At 42.4% G+C, this 25,132-nt stretch overlaps 1 protein-coding gene across 2 annotated transcripts; it reads right to left on the bottom strand.

The window, feature by feature from the left end:
• Positions 1-89: 89 nt before the first annotated feature.
• DDX24 (DEAD-box helicase 24) lies at positions 90-21,558 on the bottom strand. Of its 2 annotated transcripts, none has more exons than XM_023586318.2 (9): positions 21,454-21,558; positions 19,280-19,984; positions 11,497-12,021; positions 10,351-10,504; positions 9,565-10,080; positions 7,412-7,487; positions 5,074-5,262; positions 2,214-2,343; positions 90-655 (listed from the first exon to the last, which is right to left on the bottom strand). In XM_023586318.2, exons 2-9 carry the CDS (start codon positions 19,980-19,982, stop codon positions 390-392), a joined length of 2,559 nt encoding a protein of 852 aa, XP_023442086.1. In that variant the 5' UTR covers positions 19,983-19,984; positions 21,454-21,558; the 3' UTR covers positions 90-389. The 2 variants fall into 2 exon arrangements, with proteins under 2 accessions (XP_023442086.1, XP_004484432.1); XM_004484375.4 differs by having other exon boundaries at positions 19,280-19,987; positions 21,454-21,557.
• Positions 21,559-25,132: the final 3,574 nt, after the last annotated feature.

Here is a 25,132-nt window from a genome sequence, read left to right as displayed (position 1 = left end):
GCACACGATTAATGATGAAACGAAGTGCACCATCACCATCGTCCCCCAATCCTCCCCATCTCTGGTTGAAAGAAGACAGGATGACATGCTGGCTCAGACCACTGTTTTTAATTCACAAGGGCAAGTTGAACATGAAAGAAGCCTATAACAAACAGAATACAGAAATAGCTGCCGCAAAGAATTCTTACTCTAAAACAATACAAATCTGCATGAGGTCTCTCCTGCTATGAAATGGAGGGGAGAAGGAGGTAGAAAGAAGGTGATTTTTATAACTGGGGTTTTGATGGTGGAGTGAAATGAACAAGTGGGAACAAGGTTTTTTACACGAGTACAGAACACAGAACACCGACACCACTGTGCTGTTACCAACAAACCTTGACTTGGGGCAGTTAATTTGCACTTGTACTTGGCTGTTCCTGCTGCTGCAGCTGTCTTGGCTGCTGCTTCTTTTTCTTCTGTTTTGAGATGCAGCTCAAAGCAGACTCACCATGTCTTTGAACAGACATGACCACAGGCAGCTTGCCAGATTGAGTTGGGTATTTGGTTTTCAGGTCATCTTTAAACAATGGCTGGGAAAGTAAATGGCGCAGCTCCTTCTTCAAGACCTTCATCTGCTTTTGTCTCCGACGCTCTTCTTGCTGGTCAGCTTTTCTTCCTTAAAATGCAGTATAAAATTTACTATGATTTTTCAGAATGTCTTGTTTCTCTGGATGGCTAATACTCATATTAAAAATGATTTGGAACTTTTTTAGGGAGGCGGGGTTCAAAAATCCTCGCAGGAGCTAGTACTGACTGTTGGCTTAGTGGGAACTATAAACAGCCAACTCCTAACAGCACTTTAGTTTAGGGAGGGATACTAAGGGCTATCTTTGTTTCACTCCTCACAAAACCATCATTAAGAAAGGAATTACCTTCATTTTATAGATAAGGAAACTCAGGTTTAGAGAGGTCACTTGTCAATGACCTACAGAACTAGCTGTCAGAAGGAGACAGCAATCCCAACCTCCTAACCTAAAGATGGGTTTTATTCCCACTACCCACCCACTTGCTGCCTGGGAGTTGGTGGCTTACCGTTTACAAACATCTCAGAAGACAGTGACTGCTTCTTTGCACTCCAGCTCTACTGGCACTACCCCAACCAGTGCTGTCACTGTACATGCAAAGGTGGAGCAAAGCCAAAGGGCTCCACACCAGCCTGTCTCTGGGAAGTGAAGCCAGGGCCTCACATTATCTTCAGCCTAAGGCTGGACTAACACATGACCAGAGTTCACTGTCAACAAGCCCACTGATTTGGTTACTGGCAACCACGTTGAGTGGACAGAAGGAAGTATGCCCTCTGAATTTTTGTTGGCTTTAGTTCTGAGATGCCAATACCTCAGCTGAGTTTCTTGGTGGGGTAGAAAGAACACTGGACGTAACTTGGACATCCTCCATTCTAGTTGTTCTATTAATACTTCTTAGATTCATGAGCTTTCCTAGAGCAGGAATCATGCATAGTCATCTCTGAAACCTTAGCATATGGACCAAGTACAGAACAGGGGCTCAGGAAATGTGGGCGGAGCTATTTTCCTACACAAATCATTTCCCTTCTGTTAGCCTTTAGTTCCCATATATAAAAAGATAATCATTCCTGCTCTATTTATATCACAAGATGGGAGAAAACCAAATGAGAAAGATATGGAAGTGCTTTGTCACCTTGCAAGCAGGTGTAGTCGCAACAACACTGCTAAATAACTGAAAATGTTATACTTTCTCTTTGTAGGCAGTGTTGTAAACATTTTACATATTTAACTCAAGCAATTTTCATAACTCATGAGTGAGATACTTTATGGCCTCATTTTATAGATAAGGACACAGATGGTTAAGCAACTTGACCCAACCCACAGTCAGATAAGGGAATGGCCAGCATTCTCACATGGGTGGTCTGGCCCAAGGCCTGCTCCTTCAGCACTGCACTCCACTGGCTCTCCACTTGAGGGCTGTCAGCACAGCAGATGAAGGTCCAGAAAGAGACAAGAGAAAAAGGGAACAAAGGCTATGTGCTCATCTCAGACTACGGCCTGTCAGCAAAGAGTATGGAAAAGGGAGCTGGGTGATTTAGGACCCACAGCAGTGGGCTCCCACATTGATAGTTCCAAAAATGCAACAGCTGAAGGAAAAGAAAAAAAGTTGCGGATGCCTGTCCTCAAGTCCCATCCAGCCCAAGAACTTACCCTTATACATGTCTTCTTCCAGCTCAATCTCAAGGGCAGCTGCTGCCTGCTCAATCCAAGAGTTGTGCAGACAAGCCTGGAAATTCCGATACTCAGCTTTCTCAATCTGTCGAGCTAAATGGATTCGCTCCTAGGAAAAGTAACAGAAAGTATTCATTTGATAGAGGGCCCAGACTTTTCTGGGCCCTTTAGTCATGGTTAAATAGCTCCTGAGATCAGTGATCAGTGAGATGCAGCTCGGCTCCCGTTGGAACGCATTTGTTTTAGTTCCTGGCCAAAGCCTAGGCAGCAGTCGTTATGTGTGAGCATGTATACACGCAATCACGAGCCAGTTTTCCAAACACTGTATTTGAAGACACCCACCTACTGAGAACCCCTGTTTGTCTTACTGCCAATTGAAGGTGTTCAAAGTGAACTCTTTTTGCCAGGTACCATAGACTTCCAAGCATTTGTGAATCCTGGAGGGTTTGTGGTATTAAGCCAGGAGTCTGTTCTGATAAACTTACTTAAAGCATATAAGAATTCTCAGGGAAACGGACTTTGGCCCAGTGGTTAGGGTGTCCGTCTACCACATGGGAGGTCCGCGGTTCAAGCCCCGGGCCTCCTTGACCCGTGTGGAGCTGGCCATGCGCAGCGCTGATGCGCGCAAGGAGTGCCGTGCCACGCAAGGGTGTCCCCGCGTAGGGGAGCCCCACGCGCAAGGAGTGCACCCATAAGGAGAGCCACCCAGCGCGAAGGAGGGAGCAGCCGGCCGAGGAATGGCGCCGCCCACACTTCCCGTGCCGCTGACGACAACAGAAGCGGACAAAGAAACAAGACGCAGCAAAAAGACACAGAAAAAACAGACCTCCGGGGGAGGGGAGGGGAATTAAATAAATTAAAATTAAAAAAAAAAAGAATTCTCAACAGATGCCCTGCCATTTCCTAGCTGTATGGCCTTAGGCAAGTTACTTTACCTCTCTGTATCTTAGTTTTACGCAAATGAAATGTGAGGCTAACGCAATCACATAGGGAGTTGTACTAAAGACTGAATGCAATGCTTAGAAAGACCTGGCAAATAGTAGGCCTTTAGTAAATGGTAGCTGACTTTCTGGAGAGCAATCACGTCCCCATGTGGTTTCTCTAATCACACTTGGAAGAGCACCCATGCCCCTGGATGACCAGGCCCTAAGCTTTCCACCCTTACCTCATTATCCCCTTTGCTTATATCCCCACTTGCTGGCTCCTCTGCCTGTCTGATAGCACCCCATCCCCTCCACTCCCCATTCTCAAGAGTCAGTTCCTTCTCGAGCTTAGAGCTCAGCTTAAAAGACACCTTCTCTGGGTAGCCTTCCTTGATAATGCCATCCAGGTAGATTGTTGTCCACCACTCCATCCAGTTTGTTTCCTAACAATTATCACAATTTATAGCTTTATATTCATTTGAGGTACCTATACTCGATTCTGCTCATAACTTGATTTCCACACTTTAAACTCTTGGTAAAAATCAGAGCGGACTCCTTTCTTTTGAACTAAGCATAACTATTCTGTTATAGTAAGGAATGAAGCATCATTTCAAGGAACAAGACTTAGGTCTATCAAAAAGGATTTTTCAATGCCTCTGATTCTCAGCCAAGAACAATTACTGAGACAAAGGGGAAAGGTTTTCTAGCCCTTTTACCACTTCCCTTGACGTACAACGATAGGATATGTTAAGGTCCAGCTTTTTTGAGGTGCTGGGAGTAGATGCACTGGACAAGGCCTTCACAGTTATTTTGAGTCAAAATTAAATAGCAGACAGGCATAAAATAGGACAGCTTTCTTACAAGAATAAAGCAAACCCTGTCTAATTTGTGTAAAACACCTTCTAAGCAAGGTCACACAAGTATTAAAGTTAGCTAAGTCACAGCTGGCTTCCTGAGAAAAGAGAAAAATAATCAGTTGTATAGTTAAGAAATGTAGACCTTGGGTCCATCAAGAGGAATTGACTGAGTCTCCAGGAAAGCCCCATGCCTAACATGATGCCTGGCGCATAGAAGAACTCAAAAATATACCTGTTCACTGAATGAATAACTTTCTAATGGCACATAGCTAGGAAATGGTTGAACCAGGATCTGAGTCAGGTCTGATTTATTCCATGCTATCGTACCTCTACTCTTACCTCTGACATCTACTACCTACTAGGTGAGTGACAAACTACTGAACCTGCCTAGGTCTCACTTTGTTACTCTACAAATTGTGGGAGCTGGCTGGATAAAATGTTCTCTCTGGTCCCTTACAGATGAAGAATTGTCAGCTACTAAAGGATAAGGATTTTGTCTAATTCACTGTTGCAGCTTCAGCATCTAAAGGAGTAGCTTGCATGTGCTTGGTACTTAATGAATATTTGCTGAATAAATGAGTAGGGGCACTCTGCATCAGTCAACCTAAAGCACACTCAGATTTTCCACAGCTATAAAACATCTACCTCAGGTGGCTTCCACAGCTAAGTTGAGATCCTTGGAAATACTCTAAGTGCCCTGAGTGAGTGCAGAGTTCTCAACTATCACTGTTGTCCTTTGCAAAAAACATTTCAACTCTCCCTCTCACAGGTTTTGGGGTCAGACAGCAGAGACAGCATTCACTGAGGGACTGGGAAAGACCTTGCGGTGTGGAAGGAAAGGACCCCTGGGAAGCCACAGGGGCTTCCCCCAATCCTCTTCACAAGTGGGAATTCTCCCCTTAGTTTTCCCCATACAGCTAACATTCCTTTCGAGCCGGAGGAGCCCACAGTCCTTGATGGAGCCCCAGACTCCATGCTTTTGCTATCTCAATTCACAGGGGCTCTGCGAGGGAGTGCCATAACCCCCTCATCTGCAATGGAATTTTATTTTTTTTTTACCTTGACGGCATCCATATACTTTGTTTGTACAGGGAACAGTGGGATGTCCTCATCTTTCTTGAGGGTTTTGTAAATCTTCTTGAAGTTGATCACATCTTCGGGCCCAATCAGCATCAGGCTGAGGCCTTCACTGGTGGCACGAGCAGTTCGACCACTTCGGTGGACGTAAATCTCTGAGGTGCGAGGGACCTGCCAAAGGAGGAAGTGGTTGGTCAATCTGTGGCAATCACCAGCACTGCTCTCCCCTTGAGAGCTAGCACCCCAGTACCGGATGCCTCCTAGCCAGGCAGGCAGAAAACTTTTTAGCACCAGGGATCCACCCAGCACTTCTCTCTTAGCCGCACATTCAAAATAACCCCAGGTTTAGCAGTCTGTTCACTGTGCAGGCTCTGCCCTCCCATGCTCCCTGCCCTGGTTCAGGTCCTCCTCGACATATGGACAGCTGCAGTCATTTCGTATTCAGTCTTCTGTCCTCTCCACTGCCCCCACCACAGCCCAAAGCTGCCAGTGTCCTCCTCCTCAGTCATAGCTCTGACCATAACACCCCCTCTTGCCAAAGAAACCTCACTGGGTCTTCATTAACTCTAGATTTATCAACTCAACATTTATTGAATGATTACAATGTACCAAGCAATTCTAAGTACTCGGTATGTATATATTATCCCATCTACTCCTCACAATAATATGAATTAGAGGCTTTTTACAATTATCTGGTTTGTATATATCAGGAAACAAATTTAAGAAACTTAAGTTTCAGACAGATTAAGCAACCTCCCCTAGGTTATCCAACTAAGTGGAGGAGCCAGGACCTGAATTGGTGCAATCCAACTTCATAGACCATGCTCACCAAGGGGTACACTGCTTCTAATACAAAAGATGAGAGAGAATGTGGCATGGGTGCGACAACCCCAACTCCCATGGCACCCACCACTAATCAAGCACAGCATTCTTTACAGCTGAGCCAGCTTTAACACTGGGGTATCTTTTCCAACACAGTGCTCTAAGCACCCACTATAAACTGTCCACAATGGTGCTAGAAATGAGATCTACTTGGAATAAAGCCCCAACTTCTCAATCTGACATCCTGGGCTTTCAATGTCCTGCCCCAACTTAACTCTGTGCCTCAGCAATTTACTCCTCTCCCAAAAAACCCCTCTTCTCATGCTAAGGCAAATGCCTCTGAACACTGTCCACTTCCATACCCTGGCTTGCCATATTCTTTCCTCCTTCCTTTCCTACCTCTATATGCCCAAATCCTCTCCACCCTTAAAACACAAAGCACCTTTCATAAAGCACTTTCCACTCTCCCAAGTGAAAAATTACCTCTTTCCCTTACACTTTGTAACTCTCTAATATCTTCTACCTTAAATTACAGCTGTGGGAATCTCACCTCCTCTACCAGATTTGATACTTCCTGGTGACAGGCTATATTTTATCTTTCTATCTCCCAAAAAGAAGAAGAAATATTGTCTACACTGAATTGACACAAAGGATTAAAGGGGAGAAATAATGTCACAATAGCTACCATTCAATGAGAACTTAAATGTGCTATGATTTATCAGTATTAGCTCATTTATGTCTCAAGATAACCCTATGGGATAGGAAGCATTACTCCCAATTTAAAAACAATGACAATGAAACAAACCAGAGGTACTCAATAGCTTGCTCAAAGCTATACAGCTATGAAGTAGCAGACCAGGGAAGTAGCAGATGCTGGCAGTCTGGCTGTGAAGTCCACACTCGGTTTGTATTTCCTAGGTGCATCTTGTCATATTAATGTTACTATCGACAGAAGCTAACTTTAATAAGTGTTTATTTAAAGCATGCCAGGTGGCTTTCTATGCTCTATGCTGCTTCAAAGAAGCAGGTGGTACAATTTACCCCCATTTAAAAACAAAACACACAAAACTGAGGTACAGAGATATTAACCTATTCAAGGTTATACAGTTGGGATTTGAGCCTAGGCAGTTCTTAACCACCACACTCTTCCACCTACCTACACCATGGGAGCTACTTTATACAGTTAACTCATGCCCATTTCATGGAAGAAACTAATACTCTAGAGAAGAACTATAAGTAACTCCCCACAAGTCAGAGAGGGGGCCATGTGAGCCTCAGACAATGCCAAGAGGATTTATGAGAATCCATCTTAACTTCTACAGATCTCAGTATTCCAAAAGTTGCTGCAGTTGAGCCAGCTGGGCACTAGATACACCAGTAGTATTACTCTGGGGCACCAGGCCCTGGGACCAACAGGTCCTCCTCCTTTCACTCCCTTTGTTTTAAAACATCCCCACTCAATGCTGGGAGATGCCCACAAATTCCAAGATGCTCCTACCTGGTAATGGATGACATGCTGGACTTTAGGAATATCCAAGCCTCGGGCAGCCACATCTGTTGCCAGGAGAACACAGCTGCAGTGTAAAGAGAAAGCTCATTAATAATTGTAATTAATGGCTAGCACTGATCAAACTCTTAATACCTGCTCAGCACTCTCAACACTTTACAATTCTTAAAAACATCCTATGAGATAATACTATATTTTTAACAATCCTTACAAACACCCTTTTGCAGATCAAGAAACTAAGGCACAGGGAGATTAATTTGCCAAGGTATATACATGGCTATTTAGGTGTGAAGCCAGGATCCAAAGCTGAGTTGAACTGGACCCAGTAACAAAAGACTACTTCAAGTGAATTAAACGAGGCCATATATATTTTGGGCTTGTGACCTCATCTCCCTTCACCCTCAGACTTACCTCCCTCCAGCCACAAAGACTTGCTGGTCATTCCTCAAACACGCCAACCATGCTCTCGTCTCTGAGCCTTTGCACCTGCTACTATTAGGCATTAAAGGTCCTCCCCTCAGAAACTCATGACTCACTCACTTTAGCTTTCTGTTCAAACCTCCTTCTATGAGCGAAGCCTACAACCACATGCTATTTATCTCCTGCTCAACTTAACGTGTTAGAACTTAATACCGCTTGACATAAAATATATTTACTTGTCAATTTAGTCATCTCCCTCCACTAGGAATGTAAATCCTATTCACTGTTGTTTTACAGCATTGGGAACAGTGCCTGGTTCATAGCAAGTCCTCAATAAATATGTGTCGGCTGGGGAGCAGATGTAGCTCGGTGGCTGAGCGCCTGCTTCCCATGTACAAGGAAGGTCCTGGGTTCAATCCCTGGTAACTCCAAAAAATGTTTCTTAATGGATGGCTGGAGGACAATATACTTGAGACATGTCTAAAAACTTAAAATTCTGGGCCCTTCAGGGCTCCCACTCCTTGTACCGAGGCAGGAATGGCCAATATGATGTAAACTACAGCTTGTAAAATAGTATACTGCTCTAAGTCATAAGTCAGTAAAGTTTTTCTGTAAAGAGTCAGACAGTAAACATTTTAGACTTTGCAGGTCAATCTGTCACAACTACTCAATTCTGCCATTTTAGTGCAATAGCAGCTACAGACAATACATAAAAGGCATTTTCGTGTTCCAATAAAACTTCACTTTAGAAAATAGGAAGTGAGCCAGATTTGGCCCATAAGCCATCATTTACCTATCCCTGCTCTAAGCTAGTTCCAGTAAACCACTCATATTACTTAACAGCATTCAAAAGGAAGTAAACCAGATATTTGTTCTAGAAACTAATTACTCTGTTATCTAGCAAACCATAGTAGGCAAAAGCTAATTCAGTCTTCCTCGACTTTCCTGGCCATCATCTTGACAATATGTACTCTGCGAAGTATCAGCTTATTCCAAAGGTAGATGACAAAGGCTTGGGCTCTGGGGTCTGACAGACTTGTCTGAAACCCAGCTCTGCCACTTCCAGGCTGAGAAACTGCAGACAAGCTGGTTGGCTTTTCTAGACTTTACTTTCTTAAAAAATGAACATAATGGTAATAATGATAAGGAGCAGTAATTGGACTAGTCATTAAAGCTAACATTTATCAAGCACTTATTATGTGTGGGACACTCTAAATGCTTTACATGCATGAATTCACAATCATTTAATCTTCATAATAACCCTATGGGGTACCTTCAATTATCACCCCAATTTTATAGATGAGAAAACAGGCACAGAGACGTCGAGTAACTTGACCAGCTTGGAAGAGGTAGAGCCAGGATTTGTTCTCAGGCAGTCTGTTGCCAGAGTCTGTATTCTTCAACTATGAATCTATTCTGCTGCTTCTCAAGGAGGTTAAGAGAAGTGTCTGAATATGATAAATGTATCTAAAGTGCCAGCACAAGATTTATTCTATTGCAGTATTTAATAACAACATTAGGCATTACTGCCACCATTACCCATTATGGAAGGTTCTGTTGGGCAAATGCATAAATGTGGGGAGCCTACCTCATGCTGTGCAAAAAATAGCTATATTCTACTCATAAGGTCCCTAGGACAAAAGGTTACCTCCTATCTCCCTCCCATCCTGGCCCCCCTGGATCAGTGGCTAGAGGCTAGGCTTTTGGGGACAGGCCTGACTTACTCTTCCAGACGAGCAAATTGCTCCAGGTTTCGGAGCCTCTGCTTCTGGTGCATGCAGGCATGGAGGGTCAGCGGCATGATATCCAGGACTTTGAGGAGTCCAGAGAGGCGTTTGATGCAGGAGATGCTGTTGGCAAACACTAAGGTGCGGCCTGGATACTGCATCAGGAAGTAGTATAGGTAAAAGTCTTTCTCATCAGTCTCACAATGGATCTTGGTCTCTGTCAGTGTCTCTACTGTGGCCTCATTCCTTGTGAGATCAATGACCTTGGGCTTGCCCTTCATGCCAATCTTCTGCATGAGGAGGTCAAGTTTGGCAGTTTTGTCAATTTTCTTGGTGTGCTTCTTATGAAGGATCCGCACAGGAGCTTGATGTACAAGGGTCAGTGTGGCAGAAAAGACAAGCGTCTGTCTCTCTGGGTTATACTGGGCATCACTGAGCATCTCCAGCAGTTGTGAGAGCTCGGCAAAATGGCCTTTTTCAACCATCCGGTCAGCCTCATCCACCACCAGGCACCTACAGATCCAGGCAGACCCACATAACCCTGGTTAGTGGCAGGTAAAGGCACCATCGGTAGCATACCCTATCTAACACCCTGCCCTCAGCGTTAACCTCCCTCTTTCAGCGTTAACCTCCCTCTTACAAGCTTTGCTTTCTAAAGGCCAGGGTCTGGCTGGCACCACACCATGGAACTTAGTGACAGGAAGAAGGCACTGTACACACTATGTCAACTCATGCCCATTCAGAACAAGGGGTAAGGGGGAAAAGAGAGGTACTGTCTCTCACCTGAGCTGCCGAAGGTTGCTCAAATGAGGGTGCTTTGCTTTAACCAATTCCCACAGCCGACCCGGAGTAGCGATCACAATCTCAGGCTGACGTTTGAGCATCCTCTGCTGTTTCTGCATCGACATTCCACCAACCAAAATAGCAGTTTTAATCCCTATGTACACAAAACAGAAGGGACATCGTTATTCACTCGGGCTGCTTATTTTATTACACAGTTGGCAAAGGAGCTCCCAATAGAGGCAGTTCTACCACAACTCCCCTCCCTAGAGGGATGCTAAAAGAGCTGACCTAGACTGGTAGTTGCTGCCATTCCTAGAAGTCTGGGCCCCACCTACATCCCCAACCTCATTTCTTTTTATTCCTTCCCCTCAACCACAACAGAGGGCTGAATTCAAACCAAGGCCTTGTTACCTACAAAGCCCTGGAAAAACAGTGGTGCATCACAATGCTGGGAATGATGTTACTTGAGCTCCTAAGAAGCTCTTCCCATTCCCCTCCATTACAAGAACTAATCTGAACCTCCTCCAGTGCCCAGTGTTGTACTGTCATCTCTTGTGGAAGATGTCTCATGGTTTCCAGTGTGAGAAAAACACATATGCTTCACATACAGTATGAGGTCAATAAATAACTGCTCCTTTATTATAAAAATAAAACTCCCACTCTGCAGTCCTTCCCCAAAGGGACTGCCTAAGAGAATTAAGTTCTAATGCCGTAAGGCAGAGGCTGGCAAATATTTTCTCAAAGGGTCAGAGAGTAAATATTTTTGGCTTTGCAGGCCAGACGTCTCTGTTGCCACTACTAACTCTATTCAACTCTGCCTTTGTAGTGCATAAACAACCACAGGCAATATGGAAACAAATCAGTGTGGCTATGTTTGTAGAACTTTATTTATAAAAACAGGTAGTTTGCCAACTCCTGCCCCTAAGTATTCATTATACATAATAAATTAACTAATTTCCTATGTATCTAGACTGTCATCAACATCCTCGGAAGTAATGAGAAAACAGTCACTCAATTTTCTGTAGGTATTCTCTGGCAGATGAGAAAGGATGCCCGAGAGAGCAGGAGCCACAGTTCATTCTTCTTTGCTAACCTAGCATCTGGAATGTTCTCAGGGAATATTTATTAAATGGAACCAAACCTCACCTGTAAACTTGGCCACAGCATCAATGTGTTGTTTGACCTGGACAGCTAGCTCTCGAGTGGGAGTCAGAACCAGTCCAAGCAAAGGACACTTTTTATATGCTTTAGAGGGAGCAATTTTGCCACCCAACTCTTGATTGAACTTTTCTTTCTCATCCTCATCCGGTTTGGGGACTGGTTTCTCCTTGACCAGGGAAGAAGGTCCTTCACCAGCATCATTGTCACAGAAGAGCAGCACCTGGTCTGAGACCGTAGCTCTGGTCTTGGCTCTGGCCTTGCTGGGGGGTTCTTTAGCCTTAGCACCAGCCTCACTAGGCAGTGCTTCACTTTCAAGTCCTGTCTTATAAGGCAATGCTCCAGACTCAATTGCAGCCTTGCTTTGTGATCCAGTCTCAATTCCAGCTTCGGAGCTGGTCTCTTCAAGTGGTGCTCTAGTGTTACTGGAAGCTGGGGTGGGCTTCCTCCTCTCCTGCCACTGCAGCACAGCATGAATCATCGGAATAGCAAAGGCAAGAGTTTTCCCACTTCCTTAGAAGGAAAACAAGACAACAAAGTGAATGAATAAATGCACATACTTTTGTCTGGGGTTCTTTGTTCTGTACTCCGACCAACCCAAAGTTCCTCTACCCTGTATAGGTTCCCCCAGAGCATTACAACCAGAGGGAACCTGTAATTAGGGGCCTGAGACAAATTCTGGCCAACACTTACATATCCTGCAAACTAGCATTGAGGTGTGAGGTTGCCAGGGATGAGCTAAGGCAAAAGTCCAAGCAATCAAACTGTGAAGAGATGAAGTTTTTTTTTTTCTCAGTCATTTGAGGGGACTGGAAATTTATAAAATAAATACTTTCTGAAGACATTTATGAAAGAAAGAAAATCCAGTCGTTAGTTATACTTGTATATTAGAGATTTTCTTTATAAAACTAATTTAGGATATTGACAAAACTTATGAAAGGTCAGAGGGAAAGTAATGACATGAGTTCCAAATATATAAGCATCATGGTAGAAGATTTTCTACTTCCCACTTACTGATAAAATAAGCAGAGAATAGTAGTAAAGATATAGAAAATTTACACACCATAATTAATAAACAGGATGTAGAAAATTTAAACACCATAATCAATAAGCAGGATGAAATGGACAGTCATAGAACTCTGGCCAAAATTATAGGCTACACATTATTTTCAAATACACAAAGAACATTTAACATGAACTGATTATATACTGAGCATGTTTTCTGATCACAATGCAGTTAAAACTAAAATTCAATTGACAAAAAGACAATCCCCACATGTATGGAAATTTAAAAAGCGCTTCTAATCAACGCATGGGTCAAAGAATAATTTCGGAATGAAAATATAAAATATTTTGAACTGTAGAGAAAACACAACATATCTTAATTTGTAGGATATGGCAAAAATACAGATATGCACAAAGCTATATGTTGTAGTATTTTCTGCAACTACAACAGATGGAACACAAATACCCATTAATAAAGGAATGGTTGAACAAACTATAGTTCATCTTTATAACGAAGTACTACACACCTGTAAAAAAAGAACTGAGAAATATGCTACAGTGGACTGATCTTCAGAATATACTTAAATGGAAAATGCAAAGTAGAGACAGGTGTTTTTTGTCAAAGGGGATGAGGGATATGAATAACACAGTTTGTTTTAAATAAATTAAACTTAAACAATGCTTTAAAAAAATATTATCCCAGGCAAAAATAATCTATAGTGACAGAAATCTGAATAGCAGTTGTGTCCCAATAGATGGATACCATTGGGAGGAAGGTGACTAATTAGAAAAGAGCAGAAGGGAACTTTCTATGGTGATGGAAAAAGTTCTGTATCTTGATTGGAGTGGTTATCTACGGCATATACATTTGGCAAAACTCATCAGTCTGCATAGTTATAAAAATCTATGTACCACAGTTGTATGTATGTATGTGTGTTAGAAAATTACTCAAGGCCAGGGAAAAAGCCACTCAAAATGATTAAACAAAACATAACCAGAGCCCTGGAGGGCCAGGAATAGTGACTCTTCCCACAAGAAAGACTGGCAAACCTCATAATTCATCAGCATCAAGTAGAGGACTAAAAAGGGATTTTCCTTACTGTAGGGGAAAAATTACTGCTAGACTAAACACTACTCTAGCCCTGCCTAGCCACACTTATAAACAAAATCCGAAAGGATCAAACTATTTTCAAGCAATGTCACTGCATCAAAATAGAGCTCAGGAATATTTCTAGGAATCAAAAAATATTCAATGCCCAGCAAGGTAAAATTCACAATTTATGGCATCCAGTCCTAGAAAGAAACAGGACAATATGATCCATAATGAGAATAAACAAAGCAAAAATCAAAACTGACCAAGAAGTGACAGATGAGAGAACTGGCAGATAAGGACAGTAAAACAGTTATAACAGTATTCTACACGTTCAGTATATTAGAGGAAACACTGAACATGTTAAGTAGAGACACAGAAGGTATAAAAAAGACAAATTCAGGAGCTTAAAACTACAATTCTGAGATGAAAATACAGCAGATTAAACATAATAGAAAAAACATCAGATAACTCAGCAGTAAAAACTATTCAAGATATAAGGGAGCATATCACTTAACAATGGAAAGTGTGAACCGCAAAGCACCATTTACAGGACACAATAGAGAGTTACTGCTAATAAGACTATAAAGGAGATAAGGTATCATAAAAATATGCTTAATCAAAAGAGGCAGAAAAAGAAGAAACAACAGATGAGACAAAAAGAAAATAAACGGCAAGACAAGATTTTACTCCACCACATTAAATGTATATGACCTAACCACCACCCGCCCCCAATTAAAAGGCAGACACTGTCTGATTAAATAGCAAGACCCAACTATGTTGCCTACAAAACACCCACCTTAATATTTAGACACAAATAGGTCAAAAGTAAAAGTATGGGCGAAGGGATGTAGCTCTAGCAGTTGGGCACCAGCCTCCCACATGGGAGGTCCCAGGTTTGATTCCCAGTGCCTCCTGAAGAAAACAAGCTGATGCAATGAGCAGACACAATGATCAGGGAGTAGATGTGACATAAGCAATTAGGCACCCCCCTCCCACATGGGAAGTTCCAGGTTTGGTTCCCAGTGCCTCCTAAAGATGAGCAGAAACAACGAGTGGAGACAACTAGCAGAGACAATGAACAGAAAAAATGAGCAGACAGATAAGGGAGCCATCTCAGGGGAGGAAAATGAAATTAAAATTAAAAAAAGAAAAAGAAAAAAAAGTAAAAGTATGGAAAAAGACACAATATGCTAACATCTATCAAAATAAAGGTATAATGGCTACATTAGTACCCGATAGAGTAGATTTAAGAACAAAGACTATTACCAGGGATAAAGAGGGCTGCTTCATAATGAAAAGGTGTCAATTCATTTAGAGGCTGTAACAATGGTAAATGTTTATCTATGTAATACATGGTTTCAAAATAGATGGAACAAAAACTAGCAAAATGGCAAGAAAGCAAATTATCACTCACACTTCCTGATTTTAAAACTTATTACAAAACTACAGTAATCAAAACTGTGTAGATATGGCACAGGAAATAGAGACCAATGGAATTGGACCTAGAGTTCAGAAATAAACCCTCACACCTTTTACCAACTGATCTTTGACAAAGGGGCCTATTCCACTCATCCACTCCATGGGGAAATATTAGTCTCATTAACAAATGGTGCTGGGAAAACTGGACAGCCACATGCAAAAGACTGATGATGAACCCTACACCTCACACTATATATAAAAATTAACTCAAAATGGATCAAAGACCTAAATGTAGGAACTAAAACTATAAAACTCCTACAAGAAAATATAGGGAAACATTTTCAGGACCTTGTGTTAGATGGTGGTTTCTTAGACTGCATCAAAACCATAAGCAACAATAGAACACATGGATAAATGAGATTACATCGAAATTAAAAACTCCTGTGTATAAAAGGACTTTATCAAGAAAGTAGAAAGACAACACAGAATGGGAGAAATCCTTCGGAGACCGTGTATCTGATAAGAGTTTAAAATCCAGAATTTATAAAAATATTCTACAACATGACTCAATTTTTAAAAATCGTTAAAAGACCTGAATAGATTTCTCCAAAGAAGATATACAAATAACCAATAAACACATGAAAAGATGCTTAGAGTCATAAGCCATCGGGGAAATTCAAATAAAACCACAATGAGATACCATCTCACAACCACTAGAATGGCTGCTATTAAAAATGTGGAAAATAACAAGTGCTGGAGATGTGGACAAACAGAAGCATTTGTACACTGTTGACGGGAACGTAAAATGGTGCAGCCATTGTGGAAAACATTATGGCAATTCCTCATAAAATTAAGTATAGAATTACCATATGACCCAGCAATCCCACTTCTAGGTATATACCAAAGAGAACTGAAAGCAGGGACTCACACAGAAACTTGCACAATGATGCTCACAGCAGCATTATTCACAACTGCAAAAAGGTAGACGCAATCCATGTCTATCAGCAGATTAATGGATAAACAGAATGTGGTATATGCATACAATGGAGTATTATTCAGCCATAAAAAGGAATGAGTTTTGATGCATGCTACAACATGGATGAACCATGAAGAATCATGTTGAGTGAAATAAGCCAGACACAAAGAGTCAAATACTGTTATGTTCTCAACTTATGTGAAATAAGCAGAATATTCATGCAGTTAAAAACAAGAATACAGGTTACCAGGGGCCAAGTAGGGGAAGGGAATGGGGAGTTAATGTTTAATTGGTACGGAGCTTCTGTTTGGGGTAATGGAAAAGTTTTGGCAATGGATGATGGGGATGCAGGCACAACTCTGTACACCACTGAACTGAATATTCAAAGAGGGGAAAAAATAGGAAATTTTAGGTTGTATCAAGTTACCACCACCCAAAACCCCAGAACTGTACAACACAATGTGAACAGTGCACTAATGTTAACTGCATAATTATAATAATCTTTCATAAATGTTAACAGGTACACTAAGGCAAAATGTTAATAGGGAAAACTGCATATGAGAAGGAAGTATATGGGAACTCTGTATTTACTGCATGATGTTTCTATAAACCCAAAAGCTTGCTAATGATAATTCAAACCAATCCAAAACTGAGCAAAGCAAGTAAGCAGAAACTGCACCAAAGAAAAGATGCTCAACATCATTAGTCACTAGGGTAATGCAAATTAAAAACCCCAAGGAGGGGAGCAGATGTGGCTTAAGCAGTTGAGCACCCACCTCCCCATGGGAGGTCCCAGGTTTGGTTCCTGGTACTTCCTATAGAAGGTGAGCAAGACAGCAAACTGAAGTGAAAGGCTGGCACTAATGGGATGACACAACAGGATGATGCAATGAGAGACAGGACAAGAAGGGAGCGGTTGTGGCTCATGTGACTGAGCGCCACCTCCCATATGAAAGGTCCCAGGTTTGGTTCCTGGTGTCTCCTAAAAATAAGATGCGCAGACACAGAGCATACAACGAACAGGCACAGAGAGCAGACAGTGAGCACAAACAGTGAGGCAGGGGGGTAAATAAACCTAAAAAATAAAAATAAAATAATAAAAAAAACAAACAAGGAAGTTACACTAAAATTTTAAAAGTTTAAAAAACTAAATTAAATAACTGACCACACCAAGTGCTGGCAAAAATATAGACCAACTCAAACTCTTATAACTCCTGGTGGATATGTAGTGGTATAATCACTTGGGAAACACCTAAGAAATTACACATACCTTTATCATATGGCCCATCCATTCCATGTGTAGTATTTACCCAACAGAAATTAAAGCATTATGTCCACATGAAGAATTTTACACCAATATTTGTACATAAATTATACACAAGTGTCTATCAACAGATGAATGGACAGTGGTACATTAGAATACTATTCATCAGTGAAAGGAATGAACTACTGTTAACTGCAGTAACATGGCTGAATCTTAAAGTGTGCTGAAAGTCAGACCTCTTCCTGAAAGTAGACTCTGTGTGATTCCATTTATGTAAAATTCTAGAAAATGCAAACCAATCTATAGTGATAGCCTATCCGTGGTTGCCTGGGGATGGACAAAGAGGGGGGTGGGTAGCGGGGATGGACAAAGAGGGGGGTGGGTAACAGGGATGGGGAAGGAAAATTACAAAAGGGCCCAAAGAATCTTTTCAGGTAATAGGGCAGTTTGTCCACAGTCCTAAATGCATTGCCCGAACCAATTCTTTTTGAATTTTATACCTTCAGATTAACAGCATGTTATGGGGAGCTGCTCTATAAACTCAAATGCCATGTTCCAGCTACAGTGGCTCATATAGATCTTGTCTCTGCCTTCCAAAGAGTCACTTCAAGACCTTAGCACATGCCAAAGCAGTGTTAACAGAACGCTTAGAAGTACAAAGAACTGCCCTAGACTCCAAGGGCTACCACTTTACAGCCATATAATTTTAGGGAAGTTGTCTATCCTCTGTGAAGCCAACAAGTTTCCCCATCTGTAAAATGGGAATGATACTTACCTCAAAGTGGTTTTAAGAATTGAGTTCATCAATATAAAGGACTTAACACAATATACGCCACATTTTAAGTGCTCAGTAAGCATTCTAAATTATTATTACCTCCATTCCCCGTTCCTGGGATTTCCTCACTCCTCCACGTATGTGACTCTCATATAGGACCTCATCCCAGATTTTCTGATCACATTTCCAGGAACCCAAGGCAAAGTATTTAGATAGTCTAGTCCTACACTGTTCAATATAGAAGCCACTAGCCATGTGTGACTACTGTACAGTTAAACTGTGGCTAGTCTGAAATGTGCTGAAAGTTTAAAATACACATCAGAGTTTGAATACTTAATACAAAAATAAAAATGTAAAAAATCTCAATAATCATATCACATACTGAAAAATGTTTAAAATTATTTTAGAAATTTTCACTATTTCTTTTTACCTTTTAATAATGTGGTTCCTAGGAGTTTAAAATTTAAGTAAGTGGCTCACATTATACATATTTTTATTAAATAGTGATGGTCTAGTTGGACTAATGGTTCCAGGTAGTACCAGTTCCTCCCCCAAGTCAGCAGTCTAGTCTATACAGCCAGTCAATGTGTCATTGCTTCACCAAGTCTTAGGTGGCCCAGGGAACGAGGGGAACATAAACACTGTCGGTCCTAACAGCCATTTCATGCCTGAATCTACAAAATCAACCTCATGGTTATCTACCATATACCCAAATCCATCCAAAGGCAAGAAACTTACCAACTCCTAAAGCAGCCTATTTTTATCTTTCCACCACTCTTGAGAACTAGACAGTTCTTTCTTATACTGAAGATCTACCTCCCCAGAAGGCTAATCTTACTTGGCCCCATCTTATCTCTTGGGGACCTTCAAAAAAAGGCTCAAGAAAAGGAAAAATTACCATTTGCTGCTCACTTACAATGTACCAAGCACAATACAAATTTATAGTTCATTGTAGCATTTAGCCCCAAGGCAACTGACGGAGGTACTGCTGTTATCTTCACCTGACACTGGAGCCTAGGGTTTAAAGAGATAAAGTAACCTGCCTAGGGTACCACTCAGAAAGGAGAGGATTTGAACTCAGAACTGGCTGGCTTAACATCTTCATTCAACATTGCTTTTGTAATGTTATGTATGTAGTTATGTTCTCAACATTCCCCTTTCTCTTGGTCATCCTGGTTATTAGCAGCTATAGGTTCAATCCAGAGCAAGCCTGCCCTGGTCAGACATGGAAGCCCTTACCTGTCTCAGCAGCTCCAAGGATGTCCAGTTTGTCACGGATGGCAGGTGCCAGGGTCAGGGCTTGGATCGGTGTGGGTGCAGAGAAGCCAAGAAAGCTGAGCGCTCGGAGAACTGGCTTTGGTACAAACAGGTCCTTCCAAGCTGACACGCTGGCCTTGTGGTCATGCATTTCAGGCATCCATGTCTTTGCTTTTTTGGACAGCTTTGGAGCAGTGCCCTGGGAAGGCTCCAATTTTTTTTTCCCCTTCTTTTTCTTCTTTTTTGGAACATTCTGGGCCAGGTTTCCTGGTGCCAACTCCTCTATCTCTGGATCAGGACAAATGATGCCATCTCCCTGTGACCCTGGATCAGTATCTTTGACTTCAAATTTTTTCTGAGCACTGGTTCCTTCAGTTTCCACATCTTTACTCTTCTTCAACTTGATCTTTTTCTTTGGGGAGCTGGACTCTCCTCCTTCCTCCTTTCCTTCTGAAACAGCTTGTGCCTTTCTCTTCTTAGGCTCCTCCTTTGAGAAGAGAATGGAGGGATTCTTAGCCGGGGAGACTAACTGGTAATCTGTCAGTTCCTCAAAACACACCAAGTCATCCATCTGTCCATCTACAAACATGTTAGGGTCAATCTTCACCCGCTTCCATTTTCCCACAACTTTGATTCCCTTCATTTGAAACGGCTTTGGTCCTGATTTTGTTTCCTTCAACTTCATGGCTGCTGAAAAAGAGAAAACTGTTCTATTAGGTTGGCAACTGAGAAGCACAGGGTTCTGAGGCAACAAATACTTCCTAAGGAGCCTGTCAAGCACCAGGCCCTTCAAAGAACTGAGGACACAAAGATGGGTCTAAAGCGGACACAATCAAGCAGAATAGATCAGGAGGGAAAGAAATATACTGACAGAACAAACAGTTAGACCTGGAACAGAGGGGACATGGGAGATGGAGCAAAGACATATTTTGGATTCCAGAATCAACACTTACTGCCAGTCTGACCTCCGAGAATGCCACTTACTTTCTCCTTTGAACTTAAGTCTGCTCATCTTTTTTAGAAAAGGGTTGGGGCCAATAATATCTCTGTCACAAAGTGTTTTACACAAATAAATGAAAACATTAAGTAAAGCAAGGAGGATGAAACTGCCACACAGCCACTCTGAAGGCAGACTAAACATTTGGGGATTTTTTGGGGAGAGGTGAGAGGGTAAGCGTTATTAAAAGTGCAAAAGCTTTCTTTCATCTACAGCCTTGCCCCAAGAAGACAGATGCCTGGTTCTCCCTTATCAGAGGGTCAAGAAAGACCTTGCTGTGGAAAGACAAAAATAAACCTTGGGAAGGGTCAGTGTTTGGAAATGGACACAGAGGATCGCTGATTCCCACTCCCCACCCCCCAGCAGGACCATCTCAGCTTCAGGGATGGCACCAGACCCCAGGTTTCAAGTCGCACGGCAAGGCAGAGAAGAGGAGCGTTTGATTTTCTCCTCCTCCTCCTCCTGATCTTTCTTAATCTCGAGTATTAAAAAGACCTTAATTCTAAATAACAAGAAAAAAATTTTTTAAAGCCAAGCTTCGGTTCAAATACGGCACCACCACTTGCCAGTTCTGGGTGTGTGGTAGACAAATCGATCTCTGTGAGCCTCAATTTCATCGTCTCTAAGAAAGAGGATGACGAGAGTACAAATCTCACTGGAGCGTTACACAAATATAAATATATGACGCACATAAAAAACTTGGAGATGGCGCCTACACGAGGTAAGCACGTAGGCACTCAGGTAAAAATTCGCCCACCACCTAAACTGCGTCAGGTTCACGAACAACTCGAATTCTGCAACCCGGGAGTAGTGTGGGGGAAACCATGGCTCTCATACTGGGAGGAGGACTAAGAGTACGAACTGCAGCGCCAAGCAGGGTGTCCCTCCTCGTGGCGCCCCGGCTTCGTACCCGGCTCGCCTCAGGCATGAAGGAGCGCACAAAGCAGAGAAAAGCCGGGGCTGCCGAGCCTTCATGCCCGACGAAGGGGTCCTGGGCAAGGGGAAGGGCAGGCAGCTTGGCTGGGCAGCCTGTGCCGGCGGCCGCCCTCTCAGGACCCTCGCACCGAGCAGCCCGGGAGGAGCGCATCGGGAGCCTGCGGACCCGCCCCCAACTCCTCTCTGCTCCGGGCCCCACTGCACCTCCAACCCGGGTACTCACCGCGTGGAGACGCCGCCGCAGGCCCCTCAAGCGCCCCAGCCAACCGCGTCACCAACCCGCGAGGCTGCCGCTCAGCTGCAGAGTCCACTGCAGTTCCGGGGCGGGGCCTCCACACACGTAAACGTGCGAGCTACGAGAGGAAGTCCCGCCCCTCGAAACGCCGCAACCTGATTCGCTGCCGCGCGGCACCGCAGACATCTGTAGCGCCGCGGGGAGAAGGCGTGGAGCCGGCGTGGCCAGGCCGCTAGGTCCCTGGACGGTGGGAATAGGCGGAGCCCCAGAAAGGTCTCTAGGCCCGCAAACGCACGGGTTCGCATATTGTATTATTTGCCTTATTTTAGTACAGTAGCCGTTGTGTATTGAATACATACTGTGTGCCTGGAGCTATAACCGCGTTTTTGCTTTTAACTTAAAACCCAACCAGCCTTTATTAGAAGTACTATTGCCCCATTGTGTTTTTTTATTAGATGAGTTATACATTAGATTTACAGAAATATCATGCAGAAGGTACAGAGTTCTCATGTACCTTCTCACATCACACATTTTCTCTATTCTTAACATGTTGCATTAGTGTGGTACCTTTGTTACAACTGATGAAATAAACGTATCATTATACTGCTAACTGTAGTCCAGAGTTTACATTGTGGGTCACTGGATGTATGTACAGCTCTATAGTGTTTGTTTTTTAAATTTTCTAGTAACATATAGCCTAAAATCCCCTCTTTTAACTGCATTTAAATTTATAAATCAGTGATATTACATTCGCAGTGTTAAGCAACCATCACCATCATCCTTTATCAAAAATTTTCCACCTCCTCAAACTTAACTCTGTAACAATTAAGCATTGACCCCCCCATTCCATATCCCCACCCCGGCCCATGGTAAACAGTTTCTGGCTCTGAGTTTGCTTATTCTAATTATTTCCTATCAGTGAGATCATACAGTATTTGTTCTTTTGTGTCTGCCTTTTTTTCACTCAACATGGTATCTCCGAAGTTCATACATGGTTTCTCATGTTTTAGAACATCATTCCTTTTTATGACTGAATAATATTCCATTGTATGTACATACCATATTTTGTTTATCCATTCATTGGTTGATGGATACTTGGGTTGCTTTTATCTTTGGACAATTGTGAATAATGCTGCTATGAATTTTGGTGTGCAAATGTCTGTTCAAGTACCTGTTGTCCATTCTTTTGGGTAGCATTTTAGTTTGCTTAAGGCTGCTAATGCAATATACCAGAAGTGAGTTGGCTTTTACAACGGGGTTTTTAGGTTAAAAGCTTATAGTTACAAGGCTGGGGAAAATGCCCAAATCAAGGCATCAGGCGAAGCTCTCTCCCCGAAGGTCAGCTGTGGCAAGGCACAGAGACTTCTGCCTTCTCCTCCAGGCTTACTTTCTCCCCAAGCTCAGCTGTGCGCAATCAAGCACATAGCAGTGTCTACTCATCTCTGCCTTCTCCTCTGCGTCTTGCTTCAGCTTCTTGCTCCCATGGTGTTCTCTCTGCTTCGTGGGTTCCTCTCTGTCTCTGCCACTTTTTTCTATGCCTGTGGCTTTTGATTCCTTTGTTTATAAAGGACTCCAGTAAGAGTATTAAGATTCATGCTGGGTCATGCCCTACTATCTTGATCTAATAAGGAAGTTGCCTTAACTGAATCCAACCAAAAAGTCTCATCTACAATAGGTTTACATGCACAGGAATGGATGTGCTTTAAGAATAGGATTTGCTGGGATCCACCCAGCTTCAAATTGTCAAATGTAGATACCCAGAAGTGAGATTTCTAGGTCATATGGCAATTCTGTAGTTAACTTTCTGAGGAACTGCTTACAGCAGCTGCACTGTTTTACATTCATATAAACAATGTGCATGTGTTCCAATTTCTCCACATTTTCTCCTACACTTGTTCTTCTTGTTTTCATAATACAGTAGAACTCATAAGAACTCAACACACATAAATTCAGGTATATGCAATTGGCAATTGAAAAAAATAAAGGCAGAATGATATGTAAAACAAAACTTTTTAATTGGAAGCTAAATCCATGCCATTTTCCCAAGTGGCATAAAGTCTCACAGCATCTCGCTCTGAGAAGAGTTAGTATGAGCCATTACATTATTTTGCACCAAACATTAACTCCTGCATCAGTCTTTGTTGGAAATTCTTGTTTGTAACGGGTCATGTCCACATCAGAGCATGGCTTCTCTTTGTTTTATCAACACTATTTAGTTATGAATAATGGTCCCTAAGTGAGAGTAGTGAGGCTAGTCGCTCTGATAGTCATAAAATGAAAAAATAAAAAATCATAGGTTTAGTGAAGAAAGGAAAAAAGTCTGCTTCTGAGGTTGTGAGAATTCTGGGGAAGAACAAATCTTTCATACATTCCACACTAGTTAGGTAGAAATTCATGCTAGTGTTGCCATGGCACCTAAAACTGCTAAAGATACATCCATGGTGTGTGTTGAAATCTTAGTGAAAATGGAAAACCATTGAAGTCTGGATAGAAGACATGATCCAAAACCATGCTCCTGTCAATGGCCTAGTGTCGCATGAGAGGGCTAAGATGCTTTACGAACAATTTAACATAGATGATCCTAATTCAAAGCCCTTTACCGCAAGCAAAGACTGGTCGTACAGGTTTAAAGAACAGTCTGGACTGAAAATTCTCAAAACTACTGGAAAGGCAGCATCTGCTGATGAAAAAGTTGCTGCCATGTTTCCCACAGAACTAAAGAAAATCATTGAAGAAGGGGGATATGATCCAAGGCAAGTCTTCATTTGTGACAAGACTGGGCTTTTTGCAGGGAAAAATGCCCAATAGAACATACATTCACAAAACCGCAAGGGAGGACCAGGGCACGAAGTGTGGAAGGACAGGCTGTCTCTGGTATTATGTGGCAATGCTGTGGGTCACCTGATCAAGCCAGGCGTGGTGTACAGAGTGAAAAATCCTCGCTCTCAAGAACAAAAGCAAAAATTATCTGCCTGTGTTCTGGCAACACAACCAAAAATCGTGGGTCATGGCATTTCTGTTAAGCAAATGGTGGTTCCATCAGTGCTTAATACCAGAAGTGGAAAAGTATTTCGAGAAGGGATGACTACCATTCGAAGTCCTTTTAATCACTGACAATGCACCTGGCCATATGGAATCCATTAGTGCTGTGGATAGAAAGGTCAAGGTTGTATTTTTATGACCTAATATGATTTCTCTGCATCAGCTGCTAGACCAGAGCATAATTCACTGTGTGAAAGCTAGGTATACATGTCTGGTTTTTTATTGTGTTAGAAGCATCAAGAGATGCAGACCTGAGTATTGGACTAAAGAAGTGCTGGAAGTCCTTCACCATTGTGGATGCAATAACTTTCATCAAGGCTGCAATGGATGAATTAAAGGAAACAGTAAATGCCTGTTGGAATCCCTTATGGAGTGATATTATAAATGATTTTAAAGGCTTCCCTGGCGTTGATGGTGAGGTCAGAAAAATTGTAGAAACAGCAAAACGACTTGATGGAGATTTGCTGCCTGAAGAAGTGGAGGATCATATAGAACAGCATCATAATGACTTGGCACCTGATGAGTTGGAAGAACTTGTAAGGTCATCGACAGAGGAAGAAGGAGATGGAGAAGAAAACCTCAAGTGTGGACATTGCAGAAATTTGCAGAAAGTGTTCCATAATGT

Source organism: Dasypus novemcinctus, chromosome 3, assembly GCF_030445035.2.
Source record: "Dasypus novemcinctus isolate mDasNov1 chromosome 3, mDasNov1.1.hap2, whole genome shotgun sequence".
Classification (NCBI taxonomy): domain Eukaryota; kingdom Metazoa; phylum Chordata; class Mammalia; order Cingulata; family Dasypodidae; genus Dasypus; species Dasypus novemcinctus.
Note: the sequence above shows the minus strand (reverse complement) of the source record. Positions and strands in the feature narration are given on the sequence as shown.